This window comes from Cebidichthys violaceus, unplaced genomic scaffold (assembly GCF_023349555.1).
Source record: "Cebidichthys violaceus isolate CVI_PGR_0920_01 unplaced genomic scaffold, fCebVio1.0.p SCAF_4, whole genome shotgun sequence".
Classification (NCBI taxonomy): Eukaryota; Metazoa; Chordata; class Actinopteri; order Perciformes; family Stichaeidae; genus Cebidichthys; species Cebidichthys violaceus.
The window spans coordinates 19,658,373-19,673,680 of NW_027176594.1; the positions used below are offsets into that span (position 1 = coordinate 19,658,373).

A 15,308-nucleotide genomic window follows, 5' to 3' on the forward strand; every position below is an offset into this window, starting at 1 on the left:
GGGTGAAACTGGCAACACCATTTCTACTCGATTCGCTCAACATAAACACAATATACTGAACAGGAAAAAGATGATGAAACACTGGATGGAAATCGGTTTTAACAACTGTCATTGAGTGTAACCCTAGGTGGAGTGTTCCCCAGAGGAATAGGGCAGAAAAGACCTGGATATCCAGACATCCTAAAGGCCTAAATGAGAGGTAGGAACTTCATGGTGTGAGGTAGTGATGGACAGCGCACAGATCATTTCGCTGCTTTCCAGCAAAGTGATCACATCCCCCGAACACCTAACCCTAACCATAACCCCTAACGAGAGGTCCTCACTGATGTCCACCCCCAGGAATTTGGTGCTGCTCACTCAGCACCATTGATGGTCAGTGGTGAGTGGTGAGTGTTGAGTGTGGCCTCTCCGGAAGTCAACAACAATCTCCTTGGTCTTGCTGTTATTCAGAAGGAGGTTGTTGTCTCTGCACCACGTGGTCAGAAGGCTGACCTCCTTCCTATAGTGGGTCTCATTTTCCTTGGTGATGAGACCTACCAGAGTTGTGTCATCTGCAAATTTGACCATGTGATTGGTGCCGTAGGTTGTTGTGCAGTCGTGTGTGTCAGCAAGGTAAGGAGCAGTGGACTGAGCACACAGCCGGTGTTGAGCCCCAGCTGGTCAAGTTTGCAGATGAGTTTTTGAGGGATTAGGGCGTTGAATGCTGAACTAAAGTCTATGAACAGCATTCTCACATATGAGGCTTTTGTGTCCAGACGGGTGAGGGCTGGGTGGAGAGCAGAGCAGATCGCATTCCTCCGTGGACCGTTTGGCACAGAATGCAAACTGGAAAGAGTCCAGGGTGGATGGGGGGGGGGATGGATTTGATATGTCCGAAATCCGGCCCGCCACGTCATTTTATGTGGCCCGCGAATCCGCGAGCAAAAAAAAGTAAAAAAATAAATAATTAAAAGTTAGACTTGATAATAAAAATATCCCCAGAGTCGAAGTTATGAGATAGAAAGTCGAAGTTATGAGATACACAACAGTCATAGAAGCAGCTCTTCATAGGTTACTCTACACTTGACATGGAAATGGATTGTGATCATTGAAGACTACTTTAAACGTGGCTTTACAACACATGACCTACTTCACGTGGGATTGTGCAAACGCACCCTTGAAAGGATTTTAAGCTTTGAACAAAGTTATTGTAATAACTTGTGTTTGATATTTGTCTTTGCTATTTTCTTTAAAAGTTTGATCTTTGATAGAGTAATGTGGGTTTCTTAACCCTAAATTAAAAGGATTTAAGTTATAACAGAAATGTGCTTAAATATATTTTTACATTTATATAACTGCATATACAATATTGTTACACTTTAATAAACAATAATCAAATGCAGAGACAGTTATTTACCAATATGTTAGGGAGTAGTTACATTTACAGTCTTACATTTACAACATTTAAAATATTGCGACCTCCACCTCTCCTGAAAGCAGCGGCCCGTAGCCATGACAGTTCAAGGGTCAGAGCCAGTTTCAAACAGCCAGACAGTTACAGAGTGGTGCTGCCACCATGAGGTAAAGAGAGGAATTGCATGTTGAATTTGTGTGATTTATTCATTCCGTTTCGACTGTGCTGGCGGGCCATAAATAATGCATTTTAAGACAGAAGGCGCAGGCCGTCGCAAACCTGATGTGAGGGTCCTGGGACAGAGGATGTCAAATGTGTACAGAATGTAAAGCCCTCTGAGGCAAATTTGTGATTTTGGGCTATACAAAAATATAAATTGAATTGAATTAATAAAACACAAAACAGCACCTTTTGTGAGATCGTCCCTGTGTTATTAATGCCCACGTCCTTCAAACGCCACGCTTCCAGTTTGTAACACAGGCTGTCGGTTATAAATGTTTAGCGTTAAAGACCAAACTGAGACAACCCTGATGACTTCATCATGGTCATTTTCTTAGGTCAGACTAACGACACAGAAAACATGATCTAGCCGTTTTCACCGGCAGAGCACTCAAGTTGAAGTTAATTCACACAGTAAAATACAAGTAAAAGCAAGAACTACTTATTTTGCAAAACACCAGCGTTGGAGGCCAAGTTGAGCAAAATCTTTATTGGCCGAGAAGAGCAATCACAAATGATAGAATATACAACCCCACCAGCATGCCAGTGTTTTCATAGAAACTGTACAATGTGAAGGAATGTATGGAGCAGGAATACATCGTTGTCATTGTCAGAAGAAACAATAAAAAACAAAGAAAGTTTTACATCCACATGTTCTGGTACAGTACGAGTCAATTTCAATGAAATGTTTCTGGTCAGTTTAAAAACCCTCCTCTCGCAATAAATATTGAGCACGTTTCGGTGGTAGTGTCACATGACCTGCTTTCTTTCTGAGAGGGTCACTGGGGGAAAAAGGTGGTCAGTCTTCTCTCTTCACTACCAGTGTCGGTCTGCGGGTTGAGACCAGACACCGCCGAGGTCTCCAGCAGCAGACGGTACCTGGCTCAGCCTCCTCCTGTGCTTTCTCTGGGATGTCCCGACTACAAATTATGAAGCAATCTGAATGAGTGAAGGGGGGGGGGGGCTTGATGATGTACATTAAGGCAAAGGGGAACAACTTAAAAAATAATGCTCAATTAGAAATGTTTGTTTTAGTTTGTGCTAAGGCCTCATGGCTAAAAGAAACAAGAGTGCCAAGATTCAACAATACTGATTTTTTTTCCACCGGGTTTTGGACCATTTCTCCAATTCTTTAACATTCAGTCCCCTTGAATCACAAGGTCAGAGTATTTTGCAGAGCCTGTATCTGAGTACATGTATAAACATTCTCCACTACAACAGGGCTACGGGTGGTTATTGGTTGGTAGCGAGAGTAAGCCCTTGATATACAGACTACCTGATAGCAAGCACCGCCTGTACTCGCAAGGCATGCAAAATAGACAATAGGTTCAGACATTAGTCAATACATAAGGCAGCTCTTCTTTTAACCTTTTAACTTCCTTGTTCACTTTGGCCCCAGTCCCCATTTGAAGGGGGAGTGGGGGAATACATTTAGGGGAGGGAGAGAGGCGCTGTACAGCAGCTCTCAATGAATTGTTTTTTTTTTTACAAGGCAGGTATTGGTAATTCTATCAAAAGACAGCAAACAAAGGGAAGCTGTGGTGGAGGGGTGGTGGAGGATGTGGTGGGGCCTGCTATGGACACTACAGCTAATTAACAGTGATATGAATACAGTCACATTACACAACCATTGATACATTTCTATATATATTAAAAAAAAAAGGCAAACAAAAGTTGATTGTACAGTTGCTTTTCCACATACTTCATAGTGAGAGAGGAAGACACCATTCTGGAGAGGTGGAAGGCGGGGTTAATCTCTTCAAGCAGCGAAAATCCAGAAAAATAAAATATAAAACAAGGGCTGGGTGTGAGGAAATAAGGTGCTACATGAAACAGCTCGGTGGGAGGGTAGAGTGAGTGAGGATGGCAGGTTGGTGAACAGGTGTGGCTTTCAGGCAAAAAGGGGGGGGGGGGGGGGGGGGTGCTGGGGTGGACGGATGTGGTGGCAGGGAGACTGCTGCTACGGATGCTGCTACGGATGCTGACGGAGGCGGGAAGGATGACGGGGGTTTTAAGACAGCGCGGCAGTAACTAAGACGTGGAATGCACAACAAAGTAAACACAAAGAAGGCATAAATGGTGGACACAGGGTGGGGATTGAGGGAGGGGGGGGGGATTTTAGATTCCCTAGCCCCCCCCCCCCCCCCCCCCCCCCCCCCCCCCCCCCGAACACAAAAGGCCTCTTTTAGTCTTTCCAGTCTTTCTTTATATTGAGGTTCCACTCCCAGGACAGGTGGTCGTGCTTGTCGTCGTCAGTAAACTTGGATTTGATTGCGTAGTTGCCGCGGGCAAACACGCCGGTGGGAGCTTCCTCCACTACGGTCAGGAAGTCGTATTCAGCGAGACGAGGCCCATAGCTCCCCACCATGTAGTCTGATTTATCAACTGTCAACAGATGAGAATGGACATTATGGTGAGAGTATATCCTTTTACTGGAAAAACAGGTAACTGCTTTATAAATACGGAGTGTTTTTAGAGGAGCCGGTGCTTCTGTGGGACAGGTCAACAAAGAAATTGTTCACTCACTCTTAATTCCTTTCCTGAATGTCTGCTGCACATACTTCAGTCCCGAAACAATCTCCTTGTTCACCTGCGGAGACACAAACATTGTTAAAGACATCAACAGGCATGCTTGGAAAATAACAGGCGTAAGAAATGAACCATTATAACTTTCTAAATCTCATAGGATGGAGGAAAAATGCTGAGTATCCCGTTTAGCACCTGACCCGTTTCTTTCATCGAGATATCAAAAGATAACTCACGACTGTGTGTGTGTGTGTGTGTGTGTGTGTGTGTGTGTGTGTTGTGTGTGTGTGTGTGTGTGTGGCTCCACACACGTAGCTGGATATATACTAAATCAATATCATGAATATACTTAATACATAGAATGACATGTGGCTGTTAGTAGTAGGATACAGCCTAAATGTCTTTTCCCGGCCTTAAAATCCATTTCACAGATCTCACCTTGAAGCTGATCTTTATTTTGTATTCGACTCCCTCCTTCAGAACGAACGCCTGCTTCTTAAAGGCTTCCAGGTCTCCTGTTACAAAACAAAGAGGACAAATGCACCGGCATCGATATTATAGTTGAGGTGTGAATCTTAACTGGCCTCACGATTAAGATTATTATTACGATTCACCTGTCAACGATTTAAATGAACAACTATTCTTGATGCTTCTCAATGTATCAAATCTCCAAGCAGCTAGCAGACTTGTTCTAACTCACAGCTCTTCTAGTCTTACTTGGTTCAAGTCACCGCGTCTCCCGACAGAACCGACGCCACGGGTGAATTTACGCTTGCATGCACGTTTTTATTTTTCCAGCCCAATATTGTTTGAAACAGAGCGGCTAATATTGGAGTGAAGAGAAACAAGTTAGCGAACTACAGAGTTGCGTTTCTCTTCTCCACACAGTTTGTGTGTGTGTGTGTGTGTGTGCACGCGCAGACTTGAAAGCACCTCCTTCAAAACGACTGTATTTATTCAAGTTTCTCAGATTACATGTGAACTCCTCATGATGACGTTGTGATTTGCCTTCGCCGAATACTTATTTTCAACCAAGTGCCTGAACGCATCGTAATCTAACTGGAACAGAACCTACGGACTCTGGCCGTTAGCGACATTTACATTTTTGGTTGTTACAATGCAACATTATCAGAGATCGGCGACTGAAAAAAGCATGACTGCCAACGTCCTTATATTACTGAATATTGGCGGATAACGATCGTCAGTGAAACTTTATTTCACACTGTGATGGTTAACGTTTAACTGTGTAATTAAGCCGCGGTTCACATAAGTGACGAACCGTGGGGGGGGGGGGGGGGGGGGGGGGGTCCCGTACGGATCACGGATCAACACCACTAATTGTGACTCTAACCACTGATGTGATGTGCTGTTGTTTTTATACAGTGTATTAGGAGGGTTTGTGCTACTGTGTGTCAATGAGCCATGATTTCAGGCCTGACAATTCAGTATTATATAGTTTACATTATATAGTTTACAGTCTTTTCAGCAATTATTTTGTATAAACATTTGTAATGTGTTTAGAGACTAATCTCAGATACACAAACATTTAATTTAACATGTAAGTAATCTCTGGAACAGGAAGTCACCTTGCAGGTCCAGCACCAGGGGGTTTGGGGCGGTTTCACAGATCAGAGACATCCGGGTTACTTGGACATTTGGAACTTCGGGATCTGAGGCTGGATCAAAGAAACAGGTTGGTTCAATAAAAAAATACTTTGGGAACATACTTTCCCCAGAGGTGACATTTTAGACACTGTACACACAAAACAGCTCCTCGTTTAACACATTTAACACCTTTGACTGACTTTCATACTTTGCAGATATTTGTTTAATGAATTTACCGTTCATCAGACGTCGACACCGAAGCAACCTCATATCCTTACTTCTGAGCGTACTGATCTATCAACTTACTGTAAAACTCCAGGTCATAGTTTATCATGAATGGATGAAATTTCCTAGAATTGTTTTTTTTACAATTATTTTGAAGTTGACTGGCTAACTTTTCGATAAAAGATACATTCGTGATCACACTTGGTAAATAAGAATCAGATTTAATTGTGTGTCAACCAAAAACATATGCCAGTAATTTCATTCATAGAAAATATTTGCAATTCTAAAAGCAATCGCAATATTGGATGTAAAAATTGTAATTTGATATTTTCCTCGAACTGTTTAGCACTTACCCAATTTAGATTACACCAAATGCAATAAATAAGCCCAATCTATGCCACTCTACTAGTCAAACAGGTAGCATCCTTCCTGACTCATTAGCAAAGCAAAGATGATGTTCAACAGAGAGATAGATCTAGGATTCATGTATATATGCTTCTCTCTCTCTCTCACACACACACACACACACACACACACACACACACACACACACACACACACACACACACACACACACACACACACACACACACACACACACACACACACACTGCATTACCAGCCTCAGAGTTCCCTTGGCCAAGCAGAGCTTCCTTATATTTGCGTAGACTCTCATCGTCCTTATCCAACTCCTGGATCTCCTTCATTGACTTTTGGGCTGGTGGCTTGTAGTTCACCAGCTCCGGCTCTTCGTTTTCAGCTGCGATGGCTGTAAGCTGCTCTGGAGTCACCTCATCATCGGCCATGTCTGGAGACAGGTTGGGTACAGAAAAATAAAGAAAAAGACTTTTTCCAACACACAGAATGCAGAGAATTCTCTCCAGTATTCGGAATGGACACTTGTCTCTTGAAAAAGAGGTTGTAAATCACCGGACGAACAGATGACTACTACAATGCAAGTGAGGAAGGTGCTGATAAGGCGGCTGCCGCAGCATTTCTCCTCACACTCCTGCTGCTGCTGCTGCTACTGCTGATGACCTAACTCTGTCTGCTGAGTGATATCATCTCAACACATTTCTCTGAAATAACATCATCACCACTAGGAGAGAAATGAATGAGGCATTAGGCATCACATGACACAGGGGAGGGTATGGCCCCTCACGGGCCCAGCCACTATTTAGGTCGTACCAAAAGCAGGGATGGACATAACCGCTTGCCGGGGGGCAAGTAAACTATGTGAAATAGTTGAGTGAAATGCCTCATGCGGTTGTCTGCAAGTGAAAAATCAATGTGATATTTATTGAAATCTGCATGAGAGCTGGAAAACGTTAGCCTTTAAACGTGAGCAACCGGCTGGCAGCATCGTCCTGCTTGGCCAGCATAACCCTAACCCTTAAAAAAGCTATGGTGCTCACAGCTATGGTGCTAACAGCTATGGCGCCAACAGCTATGGCGCCCACAGCTATGGCGCTCACAGCTATGGCGCTCACAGCTATGGCGCTCACAGCTATGGCGCTCACAGCTATAGTGCTAACAGCTATGGCGCCAACAGCTATGGTGCCAACAGCTATGGCGCTCACAGCTATAGTGCTAACAGCTATGGCGCCAACAGCTATGACGCCAACAGCTATGGTGCCAACAGCAATGGTGCCAACAGCTATGGTGCTCACAGCTATGGCGCTCACAGCTATTGCGCTATGGTGCTCACAGCTATGGTGCTCACAGCTATGGCGCTCACAGCTATGGTGTCCACAGCTATGGTGCTCACAGCTATTGCGCTATGGTGCTCACAGCTATGGCGCTCACAGCTATTGCGCTATGGTGCTCACAGCTATGGCGCTCACAGCTATGGCGCTAACAGCTATGGCGCTCACAGCTATAGTGCTAACAGCTATGGTGCTCACAGCTATGGCGCTCACAGCTATGGTGTCCACAGCTATGGTGCTCACAGCTATTGCGCTATGGTGCTAACAGCTATGGTGCTCACAGCTATGGCGCTCACAGCTATGGCGCTAACAGCTATGGTGCTAACAGCGCTAAAAGTGCAAACAATGGAAAAAGTGCTGACCGAGCTAACAGTGTTTACAGATTAAAATGTAGTGGCATCTAGTGGTTTGTTGCAGATTGCAACCAACTAAATACCGGTAAGCTCAGACCTGCCTTTCCAAGCGTGTTGGAGAACTACGGTGGCCTTCAGGTAGAGAAAGATATCTTTAGGATTTTAGTACAACTATAGCTGCTCTTATCAATACTCTGCTTTTCTACATTACTAAATAATTGCTTTTAAAAACATAAATAGAATTTTTAAACAAATACATTCAGAACAGGATTAAAATTTATATTTAAAATATATCTAAATATGTTTAAAGAGCTCCTGTGAACATCTGTAAAGGCAGCCGTGTTTATCACCATACAGATTCCTCCATCTGGTTTGAAGTGAGAATCTCTTAACATACCTTTTCCCAAGTCTATCCTCTGACCTGCCCAAACTAGCAGCCGTCAACGCTAAAGGAATGAACTCTGGCTTCAGTCTGCAGTCAAATAAACGTGCCTGAGCAGGGTCCAAAAAACAGTTTAAAAAAAACAACAAAAAAAAACAACTTCCTTTGCTCTATCTTTCCATTCCATCACTATACACAAACATTCTGTCACCTGAAGGAACCAATAACAAGTGACAAAGAAGCATTGTAAAATATAAACACGCTCAAATTTAACCTCAACTGGTTGCACAGATTTTCAAATCCCCATTTGAATAAGTTTCTTTTTAAAGAACATATTATGGTTTAGTTGAGGCTTGTACCCTGGTGCCTTTGAATCAGAGGAATGTAAGTTCAAATGCACAACTTGTATGGACATTACTGTGTGAACCCAGTAGAGGACAGGTAATCAAACAAAACACCGCCGCAAAATACTTGAGGCTATTTTTACTGAACATTCCTTTGATCTCAAAATGCATTCCAGTGCTTTGCTTAACTGGATTTTAGATTTGCAAGAGACAAAAAATTTGGATCAAGACTGTTTGTAATGACAGAAGAGGTGGTGGTGGTGGTGGTGGTGGTGGGGGGGGGGGGGGGGGGGGGGGGGGGGGCTTCAGAGTGAATGCATTATGCAACGGCTGACATTAAACTCTCGGTCACTCCAGTGAAAAATCAAGAATGTCCTCTTAAAGGCACAACGTCTTCATGTACATGGCTGCAGTGGGAAGAAGTTGGTCTTTATAAGACAAGTTTATGATTAATATTTATATTTGACATTCCACTTTGACGAGGAAATAGGATTTCTTGATCATCCTATTTAGATTGATCGGGCGTTATTTGATTCTACAGCTCAAATGGGTTCAAAAAAGGACAAGAGCTAAGGAGGAGTTGACCAAAACTAATACGAGTGGCCCTGTCAAGCTCCGTCAACATTAAGAAAAGTCAGGATTGCACTGGAATCCAATATGACAGACCCACCCCACCCACCCAGAGAGGAAGAAACAGCCTGAATAAGACAGGAAGCTCACTTCAAATCCACACACACAGAGAAAATGCCCAGGAGGCTGGAACCTGATAAGACTCACTGAAGTTTACCTCTTCTCTCGGAGCTGAGTCGATCTATTTCACTATTAAACAACTGCAGGGCAACAGCACTGCCTATCCAGTCTCCTGCAGGCCTGATACAACGAGTGCATGCCAAGTAATACAGACTTATATGGAAGAGATGTCAATAAAATACATGTTTTCTCTTCAAATCACAGCAATTACAAATCAACAACATTACGACTACATTAAGATGTCAAGATGTCAAGTCAAGATTGCTGTGAAGAGGCTAAACGCAGCTACAGTAGTGATAAACAGTACCTTTTATGTCATGACAGTGGCACCGTTAGCTAGCTAACCATCGCCGCTTTTCTTATCGCCATCTTATCAAAAGACCGGCTAAAATACCGCTTTTGAAAGCACAATGCTTAGCTGTTAAGTAACGTGATTGATTAAAAGGATGTATACTTTGTAATGAGGCTAAACTTGTCTTAGCGCAGACCCTCTCATACACAGGGTGGGACTGGAGAGAGAGAGACAAGTGGCTAGGAGCTGGGGCTGGAACAATCAGGAACAATTCAGCCAAGCTAACAAGAGACTGTGGCTAACGTTAGCCTCACAAGTTATCATCAGGAGTGACATCAAAACGGCTCCAGTTAGGATTATCCTAGAGACGTCGATATTAGCTGCCCTTGAAACGAATGCGTACTTACCTTTGATTTAATGCAGTTGTGATTTCAGGTGCCTTTGCGGTGGCGCTAAGGTGCGTCCGTTGCTCTGCGCTCCTGAGGGAGTATGGCGAACAAGGGAACGGCGCCGCCCAGTGCGCTGCGCACGCAACTCTGTTCCGGGAACAGGTCTGAGAACCTATACAACGTAACTTACGTCATTACGTCACTCAACTCACATAGGTGCCAAGCCAAGCCGGTAGTACTATATTTTTAATAGCTTCGTTATCAACTAATGATCTATCTAAATGCTAATTATTTTTAATTATATCTTTGGCCAGCTCTCTCGCTCATGTCTCCTATTATTGTCAGGAGGTGGCGCTAATCGTTTAAAGTCGTGTATGCCTCTAGAAATCTGGGACTTTATATGGTGTTTGTAAATGTGTTCGTTCTTCACTTTAAACTAATGTTGCATGCAATATCTCTGTTGAGACGTCCTACATTAATTTGGAGATTAAACCGTTTCATTTAGTAGAAACAATCCATGTGAAGGTGTAAAAGAAACAGACAGGGAGACGCAGTGGTGGTGAATGTCTCAACTATAATTGCTGTCATAATTTAGGTGTGCGTTAGCCAATGATAGAGGTATAAACAAAACAAAAAAATGAAACGAGTTCTTTTATTTTGTGGACGCATTTTCAGTCAAAGGCGAGTTATTTGGCACAAATATGATGGTATATTACAAGGATAGCATATGGCACCAATAAAAAGTTATAATACTGTCAAGATGAGGTAATGATCCATGTGTTTTTTTGGAACAGGTTCAAGCGCACGGCAGTGATAGGCAGTCCAACGCTCCACCAAAAAGGTTTTAATTGAATTTTCTGCATATAGACAGTTTACTAACAAAATCATATGTTACTCTACGAACACTTTATAGTACGGGTTTCTTATTTTATTCTTATTCTTGGACACCTTGACTTAATTAGGGACTCATAAGATTATTGTCCATAAAGACATCTAAATAATAATCTGACATTGGTTTAACAAAGTGAGAATGAGACTCAGTCACTTTTAAAATCTACTAAAGCCATTGGGTCTTGTATTAGCAGCAGGTGACAGTGGCTATTACAAGGTAGAAGAGCTGTGTAACTGACATCACTGATTGCTTCTTGTGCCACACTGTTTCAGCATTATCCCATAATTGTCCCTTGTGGCCACATTCTGCAAAATTGTCTCGCTTTAAACTTGGCGTTTTGATCGGCTTAAGACATCTTAATAGCTAAAGTTGCAGTGACTGATTTATTAAGAAATATGCAGAATAGATCAAATACGACAACTCTGTTTTCATTCATTTTTTTGGAGCAACTCAACTTTGTCTCAGGAGGAGAAATCTCCAAATAAAAAACAAACACCAGAAAGAATTCCATATAATTATTTATGTACAAAACCCTTTGAAATATGTCAAGTATACAGTACCAAATGACAGAACTGCGTTACATTGACATGTTTAACATTACATTACAGTCTGTCAAACCACTGAATCATGTTTATGTGATTTAAGAAGAAAAAAAAAAGAAAAAAAAATCATGTAGGTTTACGGCAAGTGTCCATACATGTGGAAAAAAGCTCAGGAGAAAAATCCCCAAAACACAAAACTGAAGCATGGCTAAAAAACAAAAAAAAAAAAAAATACACAGAATATTAAAACCAACAGAATATAATGGTCCATACAATAAAATGGGTTTTAAAAAACAAAGTAATAAAGTCCGATCAATCACATCCAATTGATTTAAAACAAAAAAAATTAAACAAAAAAAAGGGGACAGAAGCATCATCCTTTGAGGGCTTTTAACTGGTGTCCATCTGAAATTCAAATAGGAGAAACGTAATTATAACAAAATATACACAGTATGGTCAAAATATAGAATCATTATGTCGTGCAAGCCGAGAACACACCTTGGCATTGTAAGCATCCAACTGGGCATCCAGCTCCTCTGCTGAAAGTTGGGGTCTGTTTCCACCTCCTCTTCCTCCTCTTCCACCTCCTCTTCCACGACCTCTGAAGCCTCCTCCACCACCACCACCTTGCCTCCTTTCACCTCGTTCACCTCTATCCCCCCGATCGCCTCTATCGCCTCTGTCGCCTCTGTCGCCTCTGTCACTCCTTTCAAACTTGGGCTGTCCGAGCCTGCTGCGGTCAAACCCTCCGTTTGAACTGCAAATAAAAAAATACGACATTTTCAGATGCAACCAGATATTTACAGTAAAATAACCTCCAATTACTGGCAAACACACACACATAAAATCATAATGTATACGCTGTGCAATTTAGTAACAATAGCATCCCGTTGCAGAGCTCCAGACTTGTCCAGCACCATCAATCAATAACATTTACATGCACATCTGTATTATATTGAGCAGTGAATCAGTTTATTATGCTCATCATTAATACATAAAAGTATCCCACTGATCACGTCCATTCAGTGATGTAATACTTCCGTGCTTTTACTTAACATTTTGAAGTCAGACTGGTATTTCTTCCTCTACTAAAGTAAATAATCTTATACAATACAAACAACTTGTAACAGCAAGTAACTAAACATTGGTACAAGTAATTTGCTGCTTAACAATACGTAACCTGACTTTAAAAGCTACAGTTATTTTACAATATTACGATTGGTAAAATTGGGTGTGTGGCTTATTCAAACTAATGAACACATAACATCGTATCTTGACGACGTCTCCAACACAAATGTCCGTCACTTCCTTCTACAAGTTCAGGACCGGGAAGGCATGCAAGCTTTGTTTATCAACGTTTGACCGTTCTCCCGCCATTATTCCCAATAACTTAAACCGCATCGTCCTTTTCCACATGACTTACCTTTGTGTAGAAGGTCTACTCTCAGTGTCGACTTCTGAGGTCATTTGCTGGATTTTCATGGGGCGGCCTAGAAAAAAAAATTAAATAAAAACATTTTCCTGAGCACTTCCGAACAAGCACCCACAGTACGACAATGCTATTGTAGAATGAAAAAGGACTCCTCACCATCAAGTGGGACGCCGTTATAGTGCTTCATGGCTTTGAGTGCTTCTGCCTTGGTTTCAAAGTGGACGTCTGCGGTTCCTTTACTGCGACCAGACCGGTCGTAGTGTACAGACGCTTTCTGTAATGTCCCAAACTCCGCAAACAATTCCTGGGGATCAAAGCGGAAAGAATCAGTCTCGTTCATGACGCATTGATGCAGATTTTTTTTGGGGTGGTTAGGGTTATTCTTATATAAAATACCTTGATATCCAAGTCGGAGACGCCAAAATCCAGATTGGAAACCAGCAGCTTGCCATTATTTTCTACGCTTCTTTCGGCTCCTGCACTTTGTCCTCTGTGCCCACCACCGGCATGCTCCTCGAACATGTCATGCTGCCATTTGTCTGGTAACTCTCTGGGCTGTGAAGAGAAACAAAAACAAAAACGATCATGTCTTCAGGTTCTGGCAAAAAAAAAAAAAAAAAAATTCACAAAAGCTAAATTTGGTGAAAATATGACAATTTATCGTCTTTTAATGACGTCATATCGTGATACAATACATGAGGAGATATCATAATACATGATTACATTTGTCGAAATTAAGAATAGACACGTGCTAGCTCAAATCTATCAGAAAATTAAAAAAGTTTTTTTTTTTTTTTTTTTTTTTATAAATGCTGGATAATTTTCGGTAAAGAAATGGCGACCAGTAGCTGATCCTCCGCACATGACAATTCAAAGGCCAACTTTGAAGGCACAGCCTCAGACACAAAGCAGCCATGTTGCGCAAAGCTCCATCCACACATGAGGACATGTCTTACTGACGCGGCATTGATCAACCTATCGGTTCCGAACAAAGTTAAGCGCGCCGATAAAAACACAACTCAGACATATGACGTAACGTACTCCACGCGGGGTATTTCAGGTAACTAGTAATTGAGAATATTTAGCTTCTCCACTCAACCTAAAATGCTAACCATCCGATATCCTCGACAGAAAAAGCACGAAACAAACGCGCCACTTTCATTTCAGTTTTTTTCGCTCCATTTTAACCGCGTCTCGCTCATACCCGGGTGTACGGTGTGGCTCTGTTGTTCCTCTCGCGGTTGAAGTTGTTCTGTCGACTCCGCACCGGCCTCGACGATCCACCGGCCCGACCTGAACTTCCACCTTGCCCGCCGGGCGATCGTCCTCCGCGGCCGCCGCCTCCTTTCTTGTTGAGCTTGATAATGTCGTCCAGAGACATACTCATCTTATCAGCCATCGTGGTGGCTACGCGTTAAGCTAATGCCGGAGACGAACAAAGAACTTTGGGTGTCGAGACGCGGGTTGTTTATCGGCTGCTTTCTCCGGTGGCGCGGTGGTAAAGCTAGCGGAAGTTACGTAAATACTTTGCAGAAGTGACGATATACCATATGCCCCGCCTCTTTCTTCTTTCTTTGTTTTTTCTATAAACTTTATTGACAATTTGCGACAAGGTAATTAAGTCTAGAGAGATCTGCATGCATAACAGCGGTGAATCTGTGAACTTGTAAATAAAGCATTTTGATTGTTTAGTGAATATATTTTTCTTCCACATCAATCGAGAAAATCGTTAGTTGTTGTCGTTAGTTGTTGGTTTGTGGTCCTAATTAATAAATATGATATTTTACCCGAAAACAAAGCACTTGTAAGAAGAAGCTGATAAAAACTAAAAGATGTATTCAGAGACAAACAAGCACCAGCCAAGACTAGTAAAGTGTACCAGTCATTATAAAATAACTGATTCTGTTACAAAATGTTCATTTCAGGAGGATTAAAATATAAACACCAACAACACAGAGAACTGAAGACATTAAAAGTACTTATAGGCTACATGCAAATTACAGTTGCTTTAAAGAGCAACCTCGATACTCAAGGTAAAATGTTTATTGCTCAACATTAATTTCTATGACGACTGCTCATCGATTGTGTGTACCAGCACACAGAGGGGTAAAAAGAAACGAAAGAGCAGCTACATTAACAAAACAAGCTTTAGAAAGTCAGCACAAGACAGACATTTTATTCAGCAAAGCAGAAGCTAAATCAATAATCAAAAGAAACATCATTAAGGAATGGCAGCATAGTTGGGACGTAGGAGAAAC

General features: G+C 42.2%; 2 protein-coding genes across 2 annotated transcripts; both read right to left on the bottom strand.

Annotated features, from left to right (window-relative positions):
- Positions 1-2,087: 2,087 nt before the first annotated feature.
- Positions 2,088-10,299, bottom strand: LOC137885177 (rho GDP-dissociation inhibitor 1-like). Its single transcript, XM_068727334.1, has 6 exons — positions 10,203-10,299; positions 6,588-6,776; positions 5,725-5,814; positions 4,577-4,653; positions 4,139-4,202; positions 2,088-3,997 (listed from the first exon to the last, which is right to left on the bottom strand). The coding sequence occupies exons 2-6, from the start codon at positions 6,772-6,774 to the stop codon at positions 3,798-3,800; spliced, it is 618 nt and encodes a 205-aa protein (XP_068583435.1). The 5' UTR covers positions 6,775-6,776; positions 10,203-10,299; the 3' UTR covers positions 2,088-3,797.
- Positions 10,300-11,581: 1,282 nt separating this feature from the next.
- Positions 11,582-14,548, bottom strand: LOC137885256 (aly/REF export factor 2-like). The gene is made up of 6 exons (XM_068727444.1): positions 14,255-14,548; positions 13,447-13,605; positions 13,207-13,354; positions 13,042-13,108; positions 12,117-12,375; positions 11,582-12,023 (listed from the first exon to the last, which is right to left on the bottom strand). The coding sequence occupies exons 1-6, from the start codon at positions 14,447-14,449 to the stop codon at positions 12,009-12,011; spliced, it is 843 nt and encodes a 280-aa protein (XP_068583545.1). The 5' UTR covers positions 14,450-14,548; the 3' UTR covers positions 11,582-12,008.
- Positions 14,549-15,308: the final 760 nt, after the last annotated feature.

Coding starts and splice junctions, on each gene's coding strand:
- LOC137885177 (XM_068727334.1), bottom strand. CDS start 6,774: ATGGCCGATGATGAGGTGACTCCAGAGCAGCTTACAGCCATCGCAGCT. Junction 4,654..5,724: donor CCTGGTGCTGGACCTGCAAG/GTGACTTCCTGT, acceptor GTTTTGTAACAG/GAGACCTGGAAGCCTTTAAG. Junction 4,203..4,576: donor AAATAAAGATCAGCTTCAAG/GTGAGATCTGTG, acceptor GTGTCTCCGCAG/GTGAACAAGGAGATTGTTTC.
- LOC137885256 (XM_068727444.1), bottom strand. CDS start 14,449: ATGGCTGATAAGATGAGTATGTCTCTGGACGACATTATCAAGCTCAAC. Junction 13,606..14,254: donor GAGCCACACCGTACACCCGG/GTATGAGCGAGA, acceptor TTCTCTTCACAG/CCCAGAGAGTTACCAGACAA. Junction 13,109..13,206: donor TAACGGCGTCCCACTTGATG/GTGAGGAGTCCT, acceptor TTTTTTTTCTAG/GCCGCCCCATGAAAATCCAG.